General features: G+C 48.2%; 1 protein-coding gene across 2 annotated transcripts in view; it reads left to right on the top strand.

Annotated features, from left to right (window-relative positions):
- The window catches only part of LOC144094532 (uncharacterized), a 40709-nt gene that overhangs the window by 3803 nt on the left and 12332 nt on the right, over positions 1 to 24574 (top strand). The window contains exons 2-10 of one of the 2 annotated variants that reach the window (XM_077628447.1): positions 952 to 1035; positions 2691 to 3155; positions 3340 to 3544; positions 6256 to 6412; positions 7431 to 7576; positions 8473 to 8602; positions 10683 to 10844; positions 15505 to 15618; positions 18116 to 18547. In XM_077628447.1, coding sequence (XP_077484573.1) covers positions 952 to 1035; positions 2691 to 3155; positions 3340 to 3544; positions 6256 to 6412; positions 7431 to 7576; positions 8473 to 8602; positions 10683 to 10844; positions 15505 to 15618; positions 18116 to 18259 — 1607 coding nt within the window. In that variant the 3' untranslated portion in view covers positions 18260 to 18547. Of the gene's footprint in view, positions 1 to 951; positions 1036 to 2690; positions 3156 to 3339; positions 3545 to 6255; positions 6413 to 7430; positions 7577 to 8472; positions 8603 to 10682; positions 10845 to 15504; positions 15619 to 18115; positions 18548 to 24574 lie in introns of those variants that run through there. The other variant, XM_077628446.1, reaches the window with a different exon arrangement.

The following is a 24574-nucleotide window of genomic DNA, read 5'->3' as shown; positions in this document are numbered from 1 at the left end:
TCCATATTCTTTGACGCGCACAATTCTAACTTGAGACTTCTTGCCACATGAAAGGAGAACTGAAATACAAGACAAGAAACCCAAATCGACTCACACAAACAAACAATTGACACCATTACAATAGTCGGTAATGCGAAATATGAACGCAGCTTTTCCCCTGACGCCTGCCACCCCAGCACTGGCAGGTGGCGTGTTACGCTGCTGGCCACCCTCCGATATGTTCCCGTGGCAGCCACCTTCCGGTGGTCCATTGATCCGTTCTCGCCGTGGCGCGTTACGCCGACGACGACATGTAACGCAGGAACGGGCGCCTAAGAGCTGCGCTCTAAAAGAAATTTTAAATAAGCTCGTTGACCCACCGCGGTGGCTCAGTGGTTAGGGCGCTCGGCTACTGATCCGGAGTACCCGGTTCGAACCCGACCGCGGCGGCAGCGTTTCGATGGAGGCGAAACGCAAAGGCGCCCGTGTGCTGTGCGATGTCAGTGCACGTTAAAGATCCCCAGGTGATCGGAATTATTCCAGAGCCCTCCACTACGGCACCTCTTTCTTCCTTTCTTCTCTCAGTCTCTCCTTTATCCCTCCCCTTACGGCGCGGTTCAGGTGTCCGCCGATGTGTGAGACATGTACTGCGTCATTTACTTATCCCAAAAACCAATTTCATTTCATAAGCTCGTTAACGTAGAGCCGGTCGGCCGTTCTAGCGTAACATAGCCAGGCTGCCTTTTTTGCAGAAGTTCGAAAACTTTTTGTTAAGTACATTCAAAAAGCCTTTGCTTTGACTGCTGATAGTAGGTTGCTGAAGACAGATCTCGGACTACGTCGTCTACCTCTACAGGCAGCAGTTAACTTGTACCGCTGTAGTAGTTTCTTCATAGCTTTTTGAAACGGCATCTTGTCGACCCAAGCAGTAATGCACGGCCCAGTTATTAACACTGTTGTGCGCTTCCGCAGGTGATGAGCCCGAAACTGTGAACGAGTTGTATTACCGCCACGTTGTACACGTGGACCCGGCTACGACAACGACCGTAACAACCGGTAAGATTACTGCGAGTCTTCTGAAGAAGGGCGCATTCAAAATGTGATTTTGAGCTGGAAAATAGTATCACGAGGAAATCCTTGTACAAGGGCACAAGTGAATATTATTTTTTTTATCCTGCTTGACCTTTCGGTTGTAGTGAGCTGTTTTTTTTTTTCAAGAATTAAGTTTCCTTAAGCTGTTATTTTGCTTTTATCTGTGAACAAGGCTCCCGTGGGGGAGCCGAAACGTCATCCCATCTTTTCTTTTGGTCGGCGCCTTCTTCTTTCTTCATGTACCATCCCGACCAGACGGGTTTCCGTCAGACTCTAGACTTATTTTGCTTTTGTGTGCTCGTGCGTGTCTGATTCCAAAGTTGTTCTGGTCTGCATCATCGAGTTTTAGCTTAAAGTTTGTTACTGTACAGTCGTCTGTTGGTCTACCTATTTTTGTTTTCATTTCTGCCTGTCACTCATTTTTTTTCGTTTTCTTTGCGTTGAGTGCAACTGATTTGATTTTTAAACATGAACTGACTTGCCTGGACTACCAAGAGGGTGTCGGGTAGTACCGAATGAATGAACAAACGAACGAGCGAACGGTCAGAGATTCAATCAATCGATCGATCGATCGATCGATCAATAACCGAACCGATAGAAGCAATAACCGAACCGATCCATCGATCTATCAATCAATCAATAACCGAACGATCAATAACCGAACCGATAGAAGCAATAACCGAACCGATCGATCGATCGATCTATCAATCAATAACCGAACAGTCAAACAAACAAATGGATAAGTAAGAAACGCTTCTGGCTAACTTTCTCTGCACATTATGGCTAACGCTGTCCCAAAACCATGGCGAAGTTAACACCGAAACTATCGCCGCAAGTTTTGCAGAGGTTTCCTATCAGATCTCTCGGAGCCGGGTTTTAACCAAAGCCGGTGCGAGTAGAGGAGCTTTGCCTCCCGGCGTCTGAGATTTCTCGACTCTTCTTCGCAGTGTCTCATGCTGTGTGTTGTAATTGGCCGATAGCATTTGCTATAGCACTTCCTAGCATTAGATCGTCGTCGCCATCTTTCATCCGTTCGTTCCAAATGCTCGACGGCCTAAGTGTTGCGTCCTTGCAATGAAACACTAAATAGATAGGAAGGCTCCCCTCTAAAGTATGAAATAGGTACACTTAACAAATAATAAATAGCCTTCCTTACATGACTACTGGCACATGCTCAACTTTCCGTTCAACAGAAAGAAAACGAGCAGTTCGATCTTGTGGTCAACCTGCAGGTCGGCTCATTCAAAAGGATATGCGTGCAATGGGTGAAATAGGCTTTAAGTTTTTAGTTTCCAATGAAAAAGAAATTTTCACAAATACATAAAAACTAGCTCTGGTGTGACCTCTGTCAGTAGTGAATAGATGTATTACTCCCTGCCGCATTAGATAATGTGCTGCGATATATGTGGAGTTCAATTTCAGGCGCAGCAAGACTGTTCGCTGTGCGTTGATATTTATGGCTACAAGACGAAAGTTTGCGTTTACTTCGATTTGCATTGTCTTTTAGTCTTTGATGATCAATGAGCTGCGCTCCAAATTAGCCTGTAACTTTTTCCGTTTCTCTGCCTGCCTGCATGCGAGTTTACTATTACCCTGAGCACAGTCCTTTATTTCTTCAGGCGATTCTGAGTCTCCTGCAGATAGAAGGGCAAAAAGCCCTTCAAAGAGTGCAGTCAGTGAAGCTTCGGCTGAAACGGAGTCTACCGGAATATCCACCAGTGCAGCCGCTAAAGGAAGGGCCGACGAGATTTTTGTCTCTGAATCGAGCAGTGCGCTAAAGAGCACTTCGGCAGGAACCGTATCCGCGACAACGCCGAAAGAAACGAGCCCAGCTCTGGCTACCCCCGCGTGGTCACGAACTTCTAACAGATGGCGCGGTGAAGGCAACACTTTGGAGACACACGCTGACCAAGCGAGCAGCACGCCAGAAAGAAGCACATCTGCAGAGTCCATGGCTGTGACAACGCTGAAGGAGACCAGCAGCGTAGCGACAACCGTCGCTGGCCCGCGGACCCGGTTTGGCCTGCTTACTACGGCTGCTGAAGGCGAAGCTAGAGACGAGGAGGGGAGCCCATCGCAGAAGGGTGAGGTTCGAATCCAAGTTTGGATGCATCTCGGTACATTTTGGATTCGACTACTGCTACGGCACTAGAAATCATGCAGTTTCGAAGACTTCTTGGTAGCCTAATACGCAAACCGCCTTTTTAGCGCTCTATCAAGCTAAACTGGGCGTTCTTTAATCACCTGGCTTCCATTCTTGCGTGACAGGGGTGCTTCTGTGCACGGCGGGTGACTTCGCCGTCGAAGTGGACATGTTGCCACCGGACGGGCTGTGCCACCTGCTCTTCTACACGCACGTACGCGTCCTGGGACAAGACTTCCAGGGTCGGTACAACCAAAAGAGCTGGAAGACATTCAGGAAAGCGGCGACAGCTTCTCGGAAGACAGGTTTCGGAATATCGGCCAGCTATAGGTGCGTTTCGAGAGGGCTCTGCGTGGCACCTTTGTTTCTTGTGATGCCAGTGTGAAATAGGTCTATGCAGCAAGCAGCATCTTTGAGTGTATAGAACTGGCGTGCGTTAGTGTTATGTGCAGCATGCTCTTAATGTACGAAGACCCGACTGTAGGGAGCATTTATGAGCCAGTACATCACACGTACTTTTTCATGTAGTTTGCTATAGTACCTCAAGGCCTGTAACGCGAACGTCCGCTTCGCTTTTTTATCTGTCTTTTGAGCGTTACCACCCGCGGAAACTGCGCTAAAAAGAACGAAAACCGAAAAATAAATTGGAGGACGCTTAAGATTCGCGTGGACCGCGGCAGCGTGTTGCAGCGTTGCCAGGGAGTCCGCGGAACGCCATCGCCGTTCCGCGCGACGCCTTGGGCGTTGAAAACACCTTTGAACGCATTTTTCATTTTTTTTTCTGTTTCAATGAATTCATTAATTACACACTCTAAATTTTCCTAATTACCATGATGAAGCATTGGCTTTTTAATTCTGAGCATTTTGACACCTTTTAAGCCCTTTTTCAAGTTTACATTTCTCGTTTTCTAATTAGTCAGTTCATCAATTACTTGCAAATATTTCATTAACTCATCACCACCTGTCACACACCAACGAATAATCATTCACTAGAGCCACAAAATATTATGATGCGAATTTTTTTTTTTTACGTTGCCCCCGATTATCTCCAACACGCGGTGCCGACTACTACTACGCCGACGGCTTTTCGACCTAACGAGCTGTCTCCACTGTCGTGTAATATTTCTGAAATATCTAGCTGCTTACTTGGTCTTAGTTCTGGTACCTTCTAGCCTTTTAGCGCCTTGCAGGCATTAGGCCTTGAAAGTTGTGTATCCTAGCGCTTTACTTTCAGTAATTGTCTTATCGCACGGGTGTATAACCATCGGCAGCCACAGTCCACGCTTCCCAACGCACTATGGACAGTTAGACGCAGTCACGGCTGCCTTGAGTAACTCTCGGCGATCCGCAACTACTTTTTGTGACAAAAACACGGTGCCGAAAAATATCGGCGGTAAAGGCACTATATCATTTGGGCAGCAGAAGCAATAGAAGAAATATTTTCATTGCAGCTAGACCATGGGGATGGCTGTTAGTTCTATCAAGGTGGCTGGCGGCTGTTCTACCGAGGCTCTCACTAACAGAAACGGTGATGCAACAAGAGTGTGCTGTTCTGTCTGGCTTCCCATCAGATTTTGCTTGGATATCTTGCAACGTAAAGCAAGTTAAACTGGCGGCTAAATCGATTGATGCTACAAGCATGTGATCTTGAAGAAAAACACAAAATGCAAACTAGAAAGCCGCACGAAATGCTGAAACATGCTAGAATACTGACTTACGATGGCACGTACACATTTTCGCGAAATACAGCCGGCGCAATATTTCCTAACTCGAGTGAGTCTTATTAGTTCCAGGAATCGAATAGCTAATTTATGAAAAGTTCATGGTCATTGTTTGAGACTATGAAATGTTGAATGAATTCTTGCATGTTCCAAACTGTTGCTTCATAGGCTGACTGGAATCTATGCACATTACTACGACCCGCTACCGTCCCACACGACACGTTTTCGTCATTTCCTCAAAGAGTGCTCATGTTCCCCCTCACAAAAGAACAATAAGTTCGGCAATCTTGCGTCAAGGCGGATCGTTACAGTATTCGCGGTGTGGCGCCATAGCGGCTTTTCTCTTCTCAGCGTAATCTGTCGTGCAAGTATATGGCACTAAAGAAGCATTTGACAAATGCTGCGAACCATTGCAGAGCTCGTCGCGATTTGTGAAGAAAGTCAGGAAAAGCCGCTACGTCATAAGCAATGCTGTAACGGCGGCTAGTTGGCTTGTCATCTTCAGGTTGGCCCGCTATACTTCGGCATAAGGACTAGTTCGCACACGTACCTGTCTTGTCCTGTTTTTTTGCAACTAGTCCTTGTGCCAAAGTATAGCGCGCCAACCTGAAGAAGGCTACATCATGTTTCACCGAGTAACGCAAGTTACCTAAAAGACGAATTTTTCGCAAAGTACCCGGCTTTAATATCAAATTTCTTTTCCTTCATATGAGTCTCGAAAACACAAGCATGACAAGATGGGGAGTTATGTGAGCATTGGGTACTTTTGAGCAGCGCTGTACCAACAAGAAGGTAGAAGCGCATATGTCGCGTCACTTTTATACTGTATTTTCTGTGCATCGAGAATGATACAAAATAAATGACCACAGCGTGACCGACTCGCTAGCGGAGATTACTGCTGACAGAGGAATGCACTGTATTACAGTGCAGTGGAGCATCGTACAAGTAGATGGCTACATCTCAAACTTACAAAACTCACAAATGTCTTCCATATGTCGTACAGGGTGAGCTTGGAGCTCCTAAGCGCATTTACATTCAGAAGTTTCTGTTCAGTTTATAATCAGACACCGGTTCTCACAGGGTCCCCAATAAGCGGCCATAGGTGAGAACAAAGAAAAAATGTCCGGAATTTCTGGGTATTGCGAATGCCGACGGCCTCTTCTCCGAGTGGAATTTTAAGCTGACAAGTTGAACAGCCCGAACTCGCAGGAAGGTTTTAACGGCATTACTTAACAACCGCTGCTGCATAGTTTTTGCTTGCTCGCTTACTTGAATGCTTCTACTTAGATGCAGATTGTCTTACATTTGCTTATGTTTCAGTGAAGCCGATGATATGAGGAAAGAACTCGATGCCACGGGCAGACACAAGCTCATGCAATTGCACAAGGAGAAGATACAGCACCACGGCATCCTCAGGGCTACAGGAGATAGTGAATCATTAAAGTTAGATTTGTCTGGCAGGTTACAACTTTTAAATGTAAGTACAAAAAATGATTACGTTCCCGATATTCAGAATTTTTGAGGAAAAAAAAGTCATTAATTTTAATGCAGCATAGAAGTACTTTGATATTGCTTTTCATAAAATTTAGTTACTACTTTGCGTCATAAAATACTGCTTACTCGCACGCAAAGTTAACAGTAACCTCGAAGAATAGAGAATTTAGTTCTGGCTAAAAGATTTGCAATTATGATTGCGGGCGTGCGGTCGCGAAGAAGTAGCTACTTTTCTTTGGCTTTCTGAAAAGTTCTAGGGCAGTTAATTCAGTGCCAATGTGCGTGCGGTTTGGGACTGGTTTGTTTGCTCGCGAGTAATTATAGTAAATGAACTCCATTTAATATTTTAGTAGTCCACGTTGCTGTGACGACGCCGCGCTCACCGGCGCAATTTTAAATCAGCTGTAGGCCTGCCGGCGATATTAGGTCACGCAGTGTTCCTTGTACTGCAGGAGGCAAATGAATCGTTGTCATCGATTTTCTTTTTGAGAATACCTCCTGTGGGCTGTAAGGCTGCCGATTTTTCTCTGCAATTTGAGAGAAAAAAAGAAACAATCAAATACCGGTAAACGTCTATCTATGCTCAGAAACTGGGCCCATAGTTTGCCCGCTAAGTTGTTCAGTAATGCGTGACTGTTGCCCCACTAACGCGAATGTTGCCTTGCTGCAAGCCTTGACGGAAAAAGCGGTACAGTGATATATATTGAATAATCGACTGCCCATACACCTTACCGAGTGCTCACAAAAAGCACTCGCAGCTTAATGTGAAAGATAAAATGAAGGTGGAAGTACTACTGCCCTCCAAGGTGTCTTACGGACACTGCACCATTTAGAACCCTCCACTGGTAGATACTCTTGAAAAGAGGACTGCCCTCGAACACTAGCGGCTTTGAATTGCTTGTAAGGATTCGTCGCTGCATTCAGAGAGACGATTCATGAGACAAACTGTCAGAATGCTTCGTTGTGTTTCTTTGGCTCGCCTTTTGGCTTCACTTTCGCAGGAGTTCAAGAAATTTCATGACGAGGTTAGCGCGTCACTGTCACGTGATGCAGTGCGACCCGAACTGGTACTGGGGATCCTCTTCACTAACTACGTCAACCAGGCCGAGGTCGCTCAGCACTCCTCGGTGATCACTGAACTTACAAGGCAAGGATCTTTGGCGTAGCCGTTCTCTTCCATAGGTAGACGATTTGCTCAGCTAGTTTTTTTTATGGAGATAGAAACAATTCGAAGGTTTGACGCATTTGTCGAGTAATTAAGCTGTTAAATCGCTACGAAATCTTTGTTCAAATCTGCAACTAAATGTTTGCTTTCAGCGGTGTTTGTTTGGATAGCTGTTGTACGGTAGTGGAGATCAGTTTAGTCAGACACCGCTCTGTTTGCTCTCAGTTTCAGATTAACGTGATAAATGAGGCGGTTTCAACATGCTTCTTTTCTGCCGTGAGTTATTCGTTGATATTGAAAATGACACTAATACCATGAAAGATATTAATTAATGCGCGCTCTTTACAGGCACTGCCGTATTTGAGACTGAATGAGTATTTGAAGAAGCATTACGTGAACTATGTATGGGCAGAACAAAATAAGTCGGTGGCGGGGTCCAAAAATGTCAAGGGGACCGCCATTTAGTAGACAAGAAAAATAAAGATAAAAAAAATATCTAAAACATCACGTTCACACAGCATAAGACAGCTGAGATAGTAACGTTCGCTGCTGAACAGGTGAAGAGTGGCTAACGTGATGAAAGGCAACACATGATACTAATAAAACACGATACTCGCAATCAAAGGCAACATCTGATACTAATAAAACTTGATAATCATACTAGTAAAATGAGTACATTACAGACAATGTAATATTAAATTTATTAAATTTGCGAGGATGTACTATTTCACTGTAGTTTTAAATGAAGAGGAGGAATGCCTAGTTTTCACAGAACTGGTATAACAAAACTGATATGTAGTATTTAGTCTACTGCGCAAAGTTTCGTTTTTGTTCACCGTAACGACTGAATGATGATAAAGGAAATTTTTATTTCACAGCCAGCTTCCCATCACCATACTTGTACTCCGAACACACATTGGCCGGAGGGTGGGAAGCACCCCGGTAATCGGCACATTGGCCGACGAGTTAAAAGGCCTGAGCAGGGAACCTATGAATGCGCCAACGCTGGTGAGTGTGCCGTCATCACAACTGTCGGCTGCTGAACTGTTGAAGCGATTTCCCACTAAGGTCGTTACTCGTTGCTCCTTCAAACTGGATGCATTAGCCGGATGGGTTCTGTGGCGTTGGCAATGCACCGTGCCACGCTGCTTGGTTAAAATGGAACGACGTGATGCGTGACGTCACTGAAGCGCGCCACGCTTAGTGGTCCGAACACAGTGAGGGAACGACCGGCAGCATAATGATGTCGCGTGCACTATGCCTGAACAGCCTACAAATTGTAATGAATAAGGAAAACATTATAATCACCAGAAACAGCTGTTGCTGTACATTATTAAAGTACGCGTTGAGTGGCATATGAACCAAGTCACTCACACGTGGATAATCTAGTCCGGAGAAAATGTTGCTTGTTTCGCACGAAACGCGACCACAGAATGGAAAAAGCCAATTCAGCAGCGAGAAGAGGCAATCGATGCGTTGTGGGTGTGAAGAATGAGATCCATGCACGGGGACAGAATGCCTAAAAAAACTCCGGACCATAATCAGCTCGGCATTCTTTCCGGCTTTCCGCAGCAGCGCCTCGCGGAAAGTCAACTTCACGCGACCGCATGTTCTCTTTAACAGTTTACCATACTGTACGTCGCTTTATGCAGTGGTGACCGTCCTGCGAGATTTTTTTTTTGCACGTTGATCCGCGCAATATCGATAATTTTAAGGGTATTTAAATGCGTTCGCAGCTCCGAGAGTGCACTTGTCTGTACCGGGAGCCAGAAAGGGGTATACACCCAAAAGCCCTGCCGGACGGAAATTTGTTTGTCGGAGGAAAAAGGGAGAAAAAGCGTTTTTCTCACTTAATGCCGCAAATGATCAAGCCGAAGAGGGGAAATTTCGGGTGCTGTTTGCGTTGAACGGTCACGGGGACATCATTACGTTCTTTGTGGACAGAGGGGGGTACAACTCGTGTCAAAAGGAAATAGCCCAAGAGATTTGCTTCTAAGGCGTGTAACAGGGATCTTGTGGCATCCGTGGATGGCATGACTTTCGCTGAAGAGAGGAAGAGAGTTCCTTTCAACTCCAAGAGATTTGGAGCGCTGCCGATGCATACAAAGGTACACAGTAGGGCCCAGAACAAAACCTCTTGGGCTGTATACTTTTGACGAAGGTTGTACAGCCTAGCGACATTGGAAGATTAGCTCGGATGCTTCGACCGAGCGGGACCAACAGTCTGTTGCTGAAGTGAATGTCACTTTCTCCGCTACTAAAATGATATTAAAGGATAGATTAATCGAGCAGCTATAGCTCAGCTCATGCATTTCGTTCAACATTTTTAGAAAAATAAACTGCTTTAGAGCATTAAACCTGAGTAGGTAAGCATAAAAAATCACCTTCAAATAGCATCAGACGTACACCCGGTTGCGTAGTTTCGGAATCGCTCAAGACGCGTGAAATATGCTTATCTTTCAGCTTAAGCATGCAGCCCCTAAACGTGGGGCACTTGAGTGTGTGACCTGCTCAGCGCCAATTTTAATCCTTCACTGTGTTCCCAGTTCACAAAGAAGAAATGAAACCTTTTTAAAGCGAGAGATTTAATGCTGCCGCCCAGTGGAGAAGGCGGCGTCGGCGTTGTGCCGAGAAAACCACGTCATTTCCTCTTTACTTGACGTGGCCTAGTGGCACCGGCATGAAGTGGCCACCGGAAAACGTCCGCGGGTAGTTTCAATTTTTCTCACTGCGGATCTTTCACCCGGGCGGAACGCTTCCTTGTGGCCATCTGATTGTGTGTGTGCAGTGAGTACTAATTAATGTGTGTGAATACAGAATCAGCATATATGTGTGCAAACTGCTATGTGAAAGAATTCATTAACAGAGATGTGAGAACTGTGTTGTGATAATTGTGATAACTGTGTGATTGTGAACAAAGAGCAGCGACTGAATGTGGAGAGAAACCACTGAAGGGGACCATTAATGCTATCTCTTCATAGCTTTAAAGGCGGCTTTTTAATAGCAAACTTTTTGTGACTTTGTGGTTCGAAAACGTTTGAGGCTTCTTGCGCAAGGAAAAATACGACATATTTGCTTCTCTACGCAGACAGGAGCCACTTCGAGTCTCAGGACAGCCAATATTACGGATGACGTCAGAGTGCTTCTGTCATTCACAATGCTTGTGGGCCACTTTCATTTGAATCAGAGCTTCGGGCAGCACGCCGCAACATGGCAGGCCAAGTCGTGGACCATGAACAGTTTCCAGGAGGTGCGTCCGTCACTGAAAAGAAAAGAACTTCTATTATAGATGCGGTCTCGCCTGACACAATCTACGATATAGATACATTTAAGCACCGCGATGAGCTAAACACAAAGCAGCAGGTTTTTATGCTCAGTGAAATATTTAAATTCATTGAGCGTGCCCAGAAAAAATTCATTTCACTTGGCCCCTGCAGCCAGGCCAAAATAGCCAGGGCCATTGACTGTGCAGCCGGTGCATCTTAACGATGACTCAGTAGGAGGAGTCTGATATATATATAATCTTATAGAAGCACTAGTTTTGCATTGTCACGAGTTTACATTTCGACAATTTAGGTTTTTTTTTTGCTACCGACAACTCTTGAATAAATGCTACCCTCTCTCTGGCGTTTTCAGTTATTTAATAGTAGTCTATTACGTAGACGCTCCAGGTTATAATAAAACACACCGAGGTCAACTGTATGCAATTATTGTTATCTGTAAAAATGAATTTTTAGCTTTTGTCGGTAATGCTAACGTTTGTCTGGCAGGAAAAAAAAACGCAAACGGCTGTGAAAATTAAATTAAAAAAATTCCCGACACTCGATTCAAATTCGTGAGGTGTACATCGAGAGCGGCTGTTTGCCGCCGTCTCTAAGTACTTGGCAGTGTAGCTTAGCTTCTAGGATCTGCGCCAAAATTCGGAATCGACGCACGCAGTTGACTGCGAAATCGACCGTCGACGGCGGCTCAAGTGTTCGTTATTTTTCCTAGCTTATAAAAGCTGTTTTCGTTGATAGCCGTCTATTCCTCAATAGAATGACGTAGTCAATAGACACAGGCGAACTTTATTTAGTACTCACTGTTGCTTTAAAATAATTGCGGCATCATTATTATCGCAAGGTTCGATTCCCACCGAGATGCTGCGTCATTTTAGTGCCTGACTGCTAACTTGAGACTAAAGAAAGAGGGATATAGCGTGTGGAAAGACATTAAAAATTTAGCTTAGTGAATTGGAAGTGACATCTAACGCGTTGCTGGAATAAGCTGTCCGTTCTTGTCATGAAGCAACTGCCGATATCAACGCCGTTATCAGCGAACAGCCAGCGAGTTTGGACTAATAAAGAGGTATAAACATGTATCTTCAATTCTTTCCCGCTGCATTGTCTTGATTAACTTTGGCGTCCGGCTCGTGAGCGCGAGTTCGCGGATTGGGTTTCGGCCTCGCCGAAATAGAGCGGAATTCCGGAAACGTCCTAGCATTTCGGCCAACATTAAAGGACATCAGGTTGTCGATATTAATGCGAAACATTTTACTAAGGCATGTATAATAACGTGCGGGGTATAGGTATGGCACGTAACAGTCATTATCCAATTAGTCAGTTATTCTTGCGATCGTGTCTGCGTGTTACCAAATAATTTTTCAGTAGCGCCGATTATGACAGGCGTAACCTTGACCATTACACGTTCAAGCTTTATTTATAATTTGCAAATCTGTTTTATGGTTGGGTAATCAACCACCATCGAATTCTCGCCGATTTGTCGTTTGCTCAGTGGTGCCTGACAATAAAGAAAAGAGAGTGTAAGCGGGGGTTGTGGCTTAGCCAGCTCTAGGCCACTTTGCAACGCCCAACACTGGTCCAGGCCAAGCGTTCGGGCGGCGAGCGAGGCCGAACACCTCTGGGCTGTCGTCATCTTTTGACCTCAGTGACTGGGCGTGGCTGCTACGCTGCAGTTGCCTCTTGGTGGAAAAGAAGGCGCGCTGTCGATTTAGGGAACGATAGATGGATCGCAGTACGGCTTGAGGCGGACGACGGGGCCTGTTTCACGGCCGCGATGGCGAGCATATTGGGGGCGGCGAAAGCGGCCCGGTAATGAAGTACACTAGGGAGGTCTTGCAGATAACATGGTACGGGCCTTGGTGCTTTCAAGGGAGTTTTGTGGTCGGAATTTGTAGGGTCGGAATTTTCCAATAACCCAAATTATCGCCAAAGATTCTTTTTCCGTTACGGAATAATTCCTTTCGGCTTTCGTCAAAGTGCGGCTGGCATACGCAACATGTTCGGCGACACCGGGATTCCGTTTTGCCATAAGTGCACCGAGGCCCACGCCGCTCGCTGGCATCAGCGTGAATTTCAGTGTGTCGACTTGAGTCTAAATTGCGGAGGATAGGAGGGGGCACAATAAGGCGCCGAAGAGTGGAGAAGGCCGCATCACAGGCTGTTGTCCAATACGAGAGGTTGTGGTCGTCGGCTAGGAGATCAGTCAGAGGAGACAGAGTGGAAGCGAAAATGCGCACGAAGAGGCGGAAATAAGAGCACGGCCTGATGAAGCAACGTATCTCTTTCAGTGGAGTGAGTCGAGGGAACTCGGCGACTGCACACAGTTTGGCAATTTGACCTGGTCTTGAAGGAAGACCAGGCAGGCAAGTCAGCCTCATCATTTCGGAACCAAAAATTAGCCACGTCGGTGAAATAGAACAGGACGTTACCTAGCTTAGTGGCCCATTCCCATTTGTTGCATTCGCGCTGAAGATCTCGTACGATGACAACCAATCATCGACATTGGGACTGTCGGCGCCGCTTAAGACCTCGTGATTCCGCTGCCGGAGCCCGCCGGACCAGAGGATGGAAGGCTAAATGATCGGTGCTGTCTGGCTGGTGACTCCGGGCATAACAGACGTCGGAGCCATAGGGTGCGCCTACAGAGGTCCAAGATGAGCAGCCTCCAGCGAATGTAAAACTCCCTTCCAGTGGGCGAACAGGAACAGGAACAGGAGCGTTGTGATCCAATGGCAGAACAGGAGCAGTTTGGCGACGCTGAGAGTAGTAGAGAGCAGTTGGAGCTGCTCCCGCGCGAAAGGCGGACTGCAAAGGAAGTCACGCGGCTTAAACCCGTCATATCCTTTTATTTATCGTGTTTTCGTCATTTTGCCTCGGCTCGCGTGCGAGAGCAATGGCGGCCCATGACCGAAGTTCGCGTGACAATCAGAGCGAATTTGTCACCGTTGAAAGCAGCGAAGCCACCAGTGACTCGGCATATCGGATGTTCAGCCTCTGCCGCTGAGTGAGCGCGAAATGGCGGCGGCGAAGCCTCGTCGAATCGCGGAAGTACTTGGGATGCTGGACGACAACAGCAGTGACAGTTGCTGACAGTTCCAGTAGCAGCGTTCCACCCGTGTCGCATTATACTTAAACAAACATAACGGTTTTTGGTTGGAGATGTAAGAGTTTATTATAAGTCATAAGACGGAACCAGACAGTCAAGTCTGTCAAAATGTTCAGTTTTTATTTATACTTCGGCACGTATTGAACAAGACGGCAGCAGCCAGTCAGCGAAGTTACGAAAAAGGTGTTCGGAGAGAAAGTTTTGCTTTAATAATGAGAAAGTTACTATGGTTTAACGTCTAAAGAGACGATTGTTTGCGCAAGTATGCCGGCTTTTGGATGTTTGTGGCAGGAAACGTCAAACGCGTCTACTTTCCCCGCCGTGCCGGCCGCACATTGGAAGCGCGTTCGCTGCACAGGATGCTGGGAAGGTAAACGATCCGGTCACGTGATACACCATCTCCCTCGCGCCTGCTCTCGTAGAGCACGGAAAGTATCCATGGGAGAGCAATCAGTTGGACTCTCGCTGTGCTATGCTGTCCTCCTCACTGCTCGTTGCCTCTGCTCTTGTTTTGCCAATCGAATACGTCATAAGAGGGGGTTGTGCCTCAGCTGGATTTAGGTCACTTTGAGACGCCAAACAAAGGTCCAAGCCAAGAGTTCAGGCTGCGAGTGAGCTTCACACCTCTGGGTCATTGTCTTCTTTTCACCACAGTGTCTGAGTGCGGCTGCTATGCTACTAGAGAAATTTCTCATGGATATATAGTATAGCGCACAAACGGGACGCAAAATCCGCCGAAGCGAGTGCGACTAACAGGTTTATGCAAGCGGCGCAATAAGAAATTCAGAGGGCACTTAAGGCTGCTTACGTGCTGTAAAGGCGAAAGAATTAGTGTGTGATCCATAGTGTTAGACCTCGACTCAGGTTGCGCACTGAGAAATGAAACGAAGACGCGCCTCCGAACGCTCATTCCACAAAGGCTGAATCCACAAAGGCTGAATCCACAAAGGCCCGAGTGAAACACTCGCACACTCAGTTCGAAAAACTGTGTCATATGACACCACCCGCAACCATGCATGTACAACGAACGGTTGCGTCACAATATGGATAAGAAAATTGGTTTTTGAGGAGAGGAAATGGTGCAGTAACTGAAACATCTCGGTGCACACTTCAACCGACTGGGAAGGCATACAGTTGAAGGTGCATATGTCGTCGGTTCGAATACCTGTCGCAAGCTAGCATCCAACTTGACTAGCACACGTAACCTATATATGCAACGGGAAATCATATGACACCACCCAGAATGCTCTGCGACAAACGGTTGTGTGCAATTTTGGTACGAATGTAGTAGGGAAAACTGAACCCACACTGAGGTCAGCCAGTGGGGGTTTTATGCAGACGAACGTCCAACGGCCGCAGCCGCCCTATTTTTCTTGCCATCGCTGGGGTTTTCTCCATGATTTGCGAGGGCACACACTAACACCCTAACACACGACGCTGGCTGTTCTCGTAATGGGACCGGTAATGCATTCGTATTAATATCTGCAGCTATTACATGAATCATCCTTTCTTCAAATCTGCAGACCTGCAGGAACAACTCCACTTTTGACATTATCGGAGATGGCACTCTGCGTTACGTAGGAATAAAGGATGAGGAGGTCTTTTGTTTCGAAGATAGCTTCACCATGATAGAGAAGGTAAGTCTATTGGAAAAATTGCCGCGAACAACTTGGGCGATCCACTTAAAACCATCTCAACAGTAATGACGTGATAGTGTTAAAGGGTCTCAGGGTCGCTTGGGGGTACCCTGGCGCACCCTTTTGCGGACACCGACGCGCTTGTTGTCTTCACATACTCCTTTATTGCACATCATCGTCCATATTAATTGGTGATGCTAATTAGTGGCCCTAATTAAGTTAGGGTTACTGTAATGTACTTCTCCTACTGCGCTGTGTACGGTCCTGGTACAATGCCTCCATTTATCCCAGTGAACGAACGTTCCTCAGTGGTACAGAGATAGTGTGCCCGGCTTCCGACCTATGAGACAGCGGTGCGGTTTTGCTTGACCACCTTTTTCTTTTTCAGCGAGTCTGCTTCTCTACATCATTACCCTCTAGAGCAATCAGGATTTTGCAGTCACGCAGGCGGCAGGTTTTCCGCTGAATGGGACTTAATGCCGATTCGGGAACGTCGATATTGAACTGCGCTGTAGTTCATGAAGTTAGCTTTACCGCTATGCCTGAAATCTAGCTCGGCACGCAGCATAGCGTGTAGGTGGTCACGGTTCGTAAGTTACATTTTCTTGTGGCTGCTCAGGCAAAAATAGTGCGCTTGTCTGTCCAGGTGTAATTTTTTACATTTATTCCTTGTCGGGTGCACTTATTAGTAATCTGGCCAAGATAGCCATGGCAGCAGTCGCAGTCGATCAAACTGTGTTTTATAGTTTACGTTCGTGATCGAGTGGCGTCCGTGTTACGGCTTAACACGGACAGGCGGGCTAGTTGGTGAGTTGTATCGGAATGCATATTGTCACCGCGCAAACAAACGGAGATGCGAGAAAGAAAGACAAGGATTGGGATCTCAGATTGTGTAGGTTGACAGTCTATTATGTCCTTTTTTGAGTAAATATTCCCTCAAAAAAGCAGGATTTATTTCTCAGCGCTGCCACTTGCATGCATTTTCCCCGTGGATTTTTGTGCACCAGTGAATCGGGCATTTTGTGCGAAATGATTCCTTTTTGAATGAACGTGCCTTAAGGCGCTTATACGTGAGTGAATACTACTCTCATTGGCAATATCTAAATTGACCTGCTGGTAGTCGTGAACAAAAAAAAAAAACGCTTCATACGCCTCGTTTTATCGTATTGCCCAAAGTGTCAACAAATTTTTCTTGAAACGAGTAGATGCTTGAGTACATTCATGAGCATGTGCAATAACTAATAATGTACAGGTGCGTTCAAGATATTACGGCACACGCTACGGCGTTTGAAAAAATTTCTCTCGCGTTGCTTAGAAATTATAATAATAATAATAACTCCTTTTGGGGGAAAGGAAATGGCGCAGTATCTGTCTAATATATCGTTGGACACCTGAACCGCGCCGTAAGGGAAGGAATAAAGGAGGGAGTGAAAGAGAGGAATAATTAGAGGCGCCGTAGTGGAGGGCTCCGAAATAATTTCGACCACCTGGGGACCACCCGGGGATCTTTAACGTGCACTGACATCGCACAGCACACGGGCCCCTTAGCGTTTTTCCTCCATAAGAACGCAGCCGCCGCGGTCGGGTTCGAGTTCCCGGGTTCGAACCCGACCGCGGCGGCTGCGTTTTTATGGAGGAAAAACGCTAAGGCGCCCGTGTGTTGTGCGATGTCAGTGCACGTTAAAGATCCCCAGGTGGTAGAAATTATTCCGGAGCCCTCCACTACGGCACCTTCTTCTCCTTTCCTCTTTCACTCTCTCCCTTATCCCTTCCCTTACGGCGTGGTTCAGGTGTCCAACGATATATGATACAGATACTGCGCCATTTCCTTTCCCCCCAAAACCAATTATTATTATTATCTTTAACGTGCACTGCCATCGCACAGCACACGGGCGCCTTAGCATTTTGCCTCCATAAAAACGCAGCCGCCGCGGTCGGGTTCGAACCCGGGAACTCCGGATCAGTAGCCGAGCGCCCTAACCACTGAGCCACCGCGACGGGTGCTTAGAAATTGAAATTAGTCTTTTGGGGAAAGGAAATGGCATAGTAACTCACATCTCGGCGGACACCTGAACCACGCCGCAAGGGAAGGGATAAAGGAGGGACTGAAAGAAGAAAGGAAGAAAGAGGCGCCGTAGTGGAGGGTTCCGGAATAATTTCGACCACCTGGGGATGTTTAAAGTGCGCTGACATCGCACAGGACACGGGCGCCTCCATCGAAACGTGGCCGCTGGGGCAGGGTGCGAACCCGGGTACAGATTTGGCTTCTCGGGTCCCAAGCGAGCGCACTAGCGACATGTGCTAACATATGTATAAAGTACTTCCTAATTTCGGCTGGGTAAAACTTGATAAGAGTTTGATCGCCGAAGTGTGCTCCGTAATATTGTGGCTGGGACTGTACATCTGTACATTTCTGTACCTGCAGTAGCTTGTGGAATATAATAGGGTCAGTTCAGGTACTGACTCTCTCCGTTTTCTTTTTCTGCGAATTCCGCAGGCGAGACGAGTTAACTTCGATTACAAGATTATGCGAAGCTGGGCCGCTTTTGACGTCGAGTTTGAGGACTACAAGAACGTCTGCGGCAAGGGGGCATTCCACCGACTATCTGAACTGAGCCAGTTTCTTCGAAAATTTATGTAGAGTACAGCCTACTGCTTCAGAGAAAGCACACCGTTTGCCATTCACAACCGTATATATAGAACTGTGTGAAAAAAAAAGTGCCTTTGCTTGTCGACTGATTGGTGAGCTCCGCCGTTCCTGAGCATTTGTAGACCTAGAAATTTATTGAGAATCAAGAAAGAAGTTTGCTATTTTTAGTGGACCAGTAAGTTTTCAAAGCTTTAGTAAAATGACTTCCTTGGGATGAGCCTTTTCCTGCCTGCTTCGGGGCAAACGTCGCATACTAGCGTTATTAACTCCTAAATGCGGTTGCTTTCGGACAATCTCCCAGAATATTTTCAGAGCGAAATTTAATGAAACGTGGTAGTACGCTTGTGAGACATACCTTAAAGCTTTCTTGCCTCTGAAGAAATAGCATGTGCAGATAACTTCACATGACGTTACTGGCATGTTGTTGGACCAAAACGAACTAAAAAAAACTCACCCTTTCTTTTGATGCTCAAAGGTATTCGATTATAAACATATATAAGGCTTCTGATCGCGGAAGCTATAGTGGCATTTGGATATCAACGCGTAGAAGCGTATTTTAAGCGTATATTGGCGCTAGCGCTCGTGCAGACGAACGCGCCTATCAAGAAGAGGAGAAAAGTGTTGTAGAAGCGCTCGCCCAGGGCTACGCCGCTTCTGACTCTAGGCCGCTTAACGCAAACGTGACATCTGGTTCAAGTGCTGGGTACGTCGTTAATGTACCGTACGCCCCCTTCAAGCCACATTGGAAGCCCCGGACAAATATCTTAGACACGCTAGTCCACCAGGGCAGTCGCCGATTGCAAGGCCTACCTCCCGAATTTGGACTACTCCCTGCTTCTAATCCACCACGAAGGGCTACCACAATGAGTCCTCCAGCTCCAGTTCCTCCAGTCCTGCTCCACCACCAGCGAGGGCCACCGCATTTCCACGGCCAACCCCACGAGGACGCCGAAGACTGGCTGGACCAGGGCGACCGGGTGGCCGTCTACACTACGAGATGAGTCATGTTTATTTCGCCCTCGAGGACTACGCGAGGACCTGGTTTGCCAACAATGAATCTGGCCTTCGAACATGGGATACGTTCAAAACCGAGTTCCTCCAAGTCTTCAAGGACAGCACGCTGCGCAAGGAGAAGGCTGACCTGCTTTTGCGGGCCCGAGATCAACTCCCCAACGAGAGTGTGATGGTGTACGTCGAAGAAATGAAGCGACTCTTCCGACGTGTGGACCCAAGCATGTCGGAGGAGAGGAACGTAAGGTTCCTGATGAAAGGGGTGAAGGAGCATCTGTTCGCCGGCCTGGTTCGAAGTCCTGCAGTGACTGTAACTGACTTCGTAAAGGAGGCGAGCTCCATTGAAAAGTCTCTTGACATGAGGGCCTGACAGTTCGACCGCAAAATAGCATCGATGCACACGGCCACTGCGGAGGGAGACACGATGAATTCGGCATAATCTCTACGTGAGATTACTCGATCCATCGTGCGAGAAGAACTGGCGAAGCTGTTTCCGGTTAAGGTACAGCTTCAGGTTGCCACATTTGCTGATTGTGTTCGCGAGGAGGGGCAACGAGCATACCACTACCGCTCCCAGTGCTGGTACAGTCGCAGCACCCTAATTTCAGCTACGCCGCCATCACACGTCGTTTCATTCCGTCCCAGCCGAACCCACGTTATGACGCACCTGCCTCCGCCGCTACACGGAGTCAACCTCTCCAGCCGAATTCTCCACAGCGCCTAGGACGACGCAGAACGGATATCTGAAGAGCGCCAGACAATCAGCCGCTGTGATACCATTGCGGTGAGGCTGGGCATGTTTGGCGCCACTGCCCGTACAGGGAGTTGGGCCTCCGAGGATTCCCCGTCGGCTGTCCCCGTCCGACGTGTGGAGAAAGACCGCAGGAGATCGCGGACTACATCTTGCAAGCCGTACAGCACCGCTTCTCTCGATCGCCATCTCCGCGTCGCTACAGTTCCCCAGGACGAGACCGGAGGCCCCTTAGGGGAAACTAGATGCAGCAGCCTCTGAAGGGGCGCTGCTCAACGACAGTGTGCAAGATCCTTCATCGCCGCAAGACAGTTCACACACAACACCGCATTCCGTAGCCGTACCGACGACTCCTAAGTGCCTCAAAACAAGCCGATGTCCTCACGTACCCCTTCGTGGCCACGGCGGTTTTTCTCGCTGCCGGACTCCTTCTACGCACTGCAGCCGAGACCGAATGCCTCGACATCCCCAAAGTAAGACGCTAGCAACAGCCGACTTAGAGATTTCGGTCGACGGCGCCGATGTAACCGAGCTGGTGGTTACTGGCGCCGATTATTCTGTGCTTAGTGGAAAATTCGCTGCGGCACTAAAAAAGGTTACAATCCGCTTGGGACGGCCCACAGAGGCGTACTGCAGGGGGCCATTTGATCACACCAACGAGAACGTGCACGTCGCGGGTAACCGTGGTAGGCCAAACATTCCCGGCAACGTTCGTCGTGCTAGCCGAGTGCTCCCGTGACGTCATACTCGGCATGGCCTTTCTGACCGAAACCGGTGCCGTGATTGATCTGCAATCGCAGTTCTCGACGGAGAAGGCCATATCCGTCGATAGTGTTCTCCCAGCGGCGCTGCACATTCTAGACGAACACGTGACCGTGCCCCCACGTCGCAGTGTAATGGTCACCGTCGGCTCAAAGAACGTACGGCAAATTGAGGGTGTCGTGGAAAGCAAGCAGTTGTTGCTTCTGGACAGAGGACTTTCCGTTACCAAGGTGGTTGTCTTCTCGAAGATAGCAAGGTGAACGTTCTGCTCACAAATTTCAGCAACGAACGCCAAAACCTTAACAAGGGGACGACTGTGGTGTATATTGACGCTCTTAGTGAAACGAGGTGTGTGAACAGTTTAACGACTGCTTCAACAACGGGGCCTGATAGACCTGCTGCTATTCAGTACGACATTAACCCAACCCTGCCGCTCGAGCAGCGAAACAAAGTGCGGGAACGTCTCGGTCGCTACAGTGGTGCCTTCGCGTCCTCGTCACGCGTCGGGCGGACGAATCTGGCGAAACATTGCATTATTACAGATGAAAATGTTCCACCAATCCGGCAGTCACCTTATCAAGTGCTCACTAAAGAACGTGAGGCTATCAGTACACAAGTGAAAGAAATGCTCGCCAACGACGTTATTAGACCTTCTAGGAGCCCGTGGGCGGAACACGTCGTGTTTGTGAAGGAGGAGGTCGGCACCTTACTATTCTGTGTTGACTACCGTCGGTTAAATAACATCACTAAAAATGATGTGTACCCGCTACCCACAATTGACGACGACGCCTTGGATCGCTTATGTAACGCCAGATATTTCTCCTCCATGGACCTGAAGTCTGGATATTGGCAAATTGAGGTAGACGAGAAGGACCGCGAAAAAACGGCATTCATCACTCCAGACTGCTTGTACGAGTTTCAGCTGATGCCATTTGGTCTTTGGTCGGCACCCGCGACATTCCAAAGGCTCATGGACACGCAGACGCCGACTGCTTATCTCGCGCTCCCGTGCAAACAGCTCCAGACGACGCTGCTGACGACGATGAAGTCTTCTTGAATGGAACACATGCCAACAATTTTGCCGAACATCAACGCGTCGACCCCGACCTCCACGACGTCATTCGTTATCTTGAAGGTGCCAGCAGGAGAGTTACTAAAGCCTTAAGCCGCGCTTTCTCGTCTCTCTGCATACGAAACGGTGCTCTCTTCAGGAAGAATTTCGCCGCAACAGTAGGCAATACTTGCTGGTCGTCCCTGCGAATCTACGCGACGAAATTCTTCACGCCTGCCATGACGAACCAGCGTCCGGCCATCTTAGTGTTACTAGAACACAAGCTAGAATTCAAGAAAAGTACTACTGGTTTCGCCTGGATCCTGCTGTTGCGCAATGCGTCCGCAATTGCCGGGATTGCCAGCACCGCAAAGTTCCGCCCGTGAAGCCAGCCGGATTCGTCAAGCCATTGAGCCGCCTTCGCAAGCATTTCAACCAAGTCGGCATGGACTTGCTCGGGCCCTTTCTTACATCAGTTTCCGGAAAAGGTGGATAATAGTAGACACTGATTATCTCACACGTTATGCGGAGACAGCATCTCTTCAAAGTAGCGCGCCATCGAAGTAGCCCAGTTCGTTCATCATGTCTTACGTCGTGGCGCTCTACAAGTTTTGACTACGGACAGAGGGGCTGACTTTTCCTATCAGCTCCTGCACCATATAATTTTCAGTCACTCCAGTCACCGTAGGACTTCTTATCATCCTCAACCTAACGGACTGACGGAACGTATCAACAAGACGCTTGCGGACATGCTTTCAATGTACGTGGACGTGGAACATAAAACCTGGGACGATGTCCTACCCTACGTCACGTTCGCTTACAATAAAGCCGTACAGGAAACAACCAACATGACATCGTTTGACCTAGTTTATGGATGTCAGGTGACGCTAACACTCTATGCCATGCTGCCTCATGTCGACGATCATTCAAATGACGTTGCGTCCTCCTTACAACGCGCCCAAGCTGCCCGCCAACTCGCACGGGTTTGGATTCAGGACCATCAGGACCAGGACGCGCAACCCTACAACCTACGGAGGCGGCATGTGCAATACCACCCAGGTGACCTTGTCTGGGTTTGGTCGCCTATCCGACGACGCGGACTGAATGAAAGCTCTTGCGCCGCTATTTCGGTCCTTACCGAATTGTGCGACAATTGTGCTTTCGGAGGAGGGGGCTAATGACGCCAGCGCTTGTGCAGACGAACGCGCATATTAAGAAGAGGGGAAAGAAGTGTTGTAGAAGCGCTCGTTCAGGGCTACGCCGCTGCTGATTCTCGGCCGCTTAACGCCAACGTGGCAATATAACTCAACAGCACAACTCTATTGTATATCACAACCTTGTATAATGCTGACAAACTTTTAAGGCTGGGTGACCGCGCCGCTGTCAGTTCTGACACTGTGATATTGTAACGTGGCGGCCAGCCGAAGAAGGGGACACGATGATCGATGGCAATGCGATGATTTAATAAGCAGCGCGTGCGCTCTTGCCCGCGCCACTGCACAGTTCGTCGTCGTCTTCGTCACACTACCCGGGGCCACCGAGCGATCGTCCCGATCGGTGACAGAGACGCGCGAAGTGGTTACTGGCTTAAGAGGATGGTTGGACAGGAACGGGAAAGGGTGATGTGCTGGCCGCCACGATGAATGAGATGGCTGAATGGTTCCTGGGCTTGAAGCTTACGAGCCGCAGGACGCCGAGAGCCGACGGTCGAGGCCCCAGGGCGCGCCGAACGGCCTGGGCAGGGGAACGGTGTCATCAGATGTAAGCGGCGTCTCGGGTCGGTGGGGTCGATAGGTCAGGTCCTTGCGTTGGGTTCAGTTCGTCGTGTTGAGTGGTCTGGGCGGGGGAACAACGACGAGGTTGGTTCGGGTCTGAAAGGCTGGGGCACGGCCGAGCGACGCAGGCCAACAACTGACAGCTGACGACCATGGCTGACGCAGGACGTCGAAGCTCCCCTAACCAGGATGTCGATGATACCCCGCAAGCTCCACCAAATGTTACGTGGCGGCCAGCTGAAGAAGGGGACACGATGATCGATGGCAATGCGATGATTTAATGGCTGCTGGCCTAGCGCGAGCGCTCTTGCCCGCGCCACTGCACAGTTCGTCGTCGTCTTCGTCACAATATCATGCACTGCTTACCTTTGAAATGTACATCATCAACATCAAACACTTCATTTAACGCTTCTTCTGACTCGCACTGCCCGCTGCGTCGTCTTCTGTCTTGCGTTGTGACTTTGAGCACCGAGCAATGGTCGCTGCCTTGCTATTTCAGTGACGGCTCTTCTGACTCCGTAAGAGGCCTGCCTTTGTCCCGTTATCTTTTGTGCCTCTGATCTGGGAATAAGAGGCTATGGGGTGAAAACCGGTTTGGCGCAGTCTTATCCTGCATCTGTTTCCTCGGGGGGGGGGGGGGGGATTCTGCGGATGTGCAAATTCTAGTTGGAAACCAATATTTTAAGGCGTAAGCCTTACTTCTCCCTTGAGCGAAAATCTATCTTTGTGTGTGATAACTCTCGATGGTACCCATAAAAGATAGCGTCCACATGCAGACGGTTGTTATCCTTGGAAACTCCCATATAAGCCCATGTATTCGATATTTCGTTTTTATGAAGTGAAATTTTCCTGCAGCTGGATATAATGAACCGCCTCCCCCGCCCCGAACATCCCTGCCAATTTCGCGCCGCTGCTCACGTTGGGTCTGCAGCCTGCCTCAACTTTAACGTAAAGAA

Source organism: Amblyomma americanum, chromosome 6 (assembly GCF_052857255.1).
Source record: "Amblyomma americanum isolate KBUSLIRL-KWMA chromosome 6, ASM5285725v1, whole genome shotgun sequence".
Taxonomy (NCBI): Eukaryota; Metazoa; Arthropoda; class Arachnida; order Ixodida; family Ixodidae; genus Amblyomma; species Amblyomma americanum.
The sequence above is the reverse complement of the archived record's forward strand: the minus strand, read 5'-3'. Positions and strand labels throughout refer to the sequence as shown.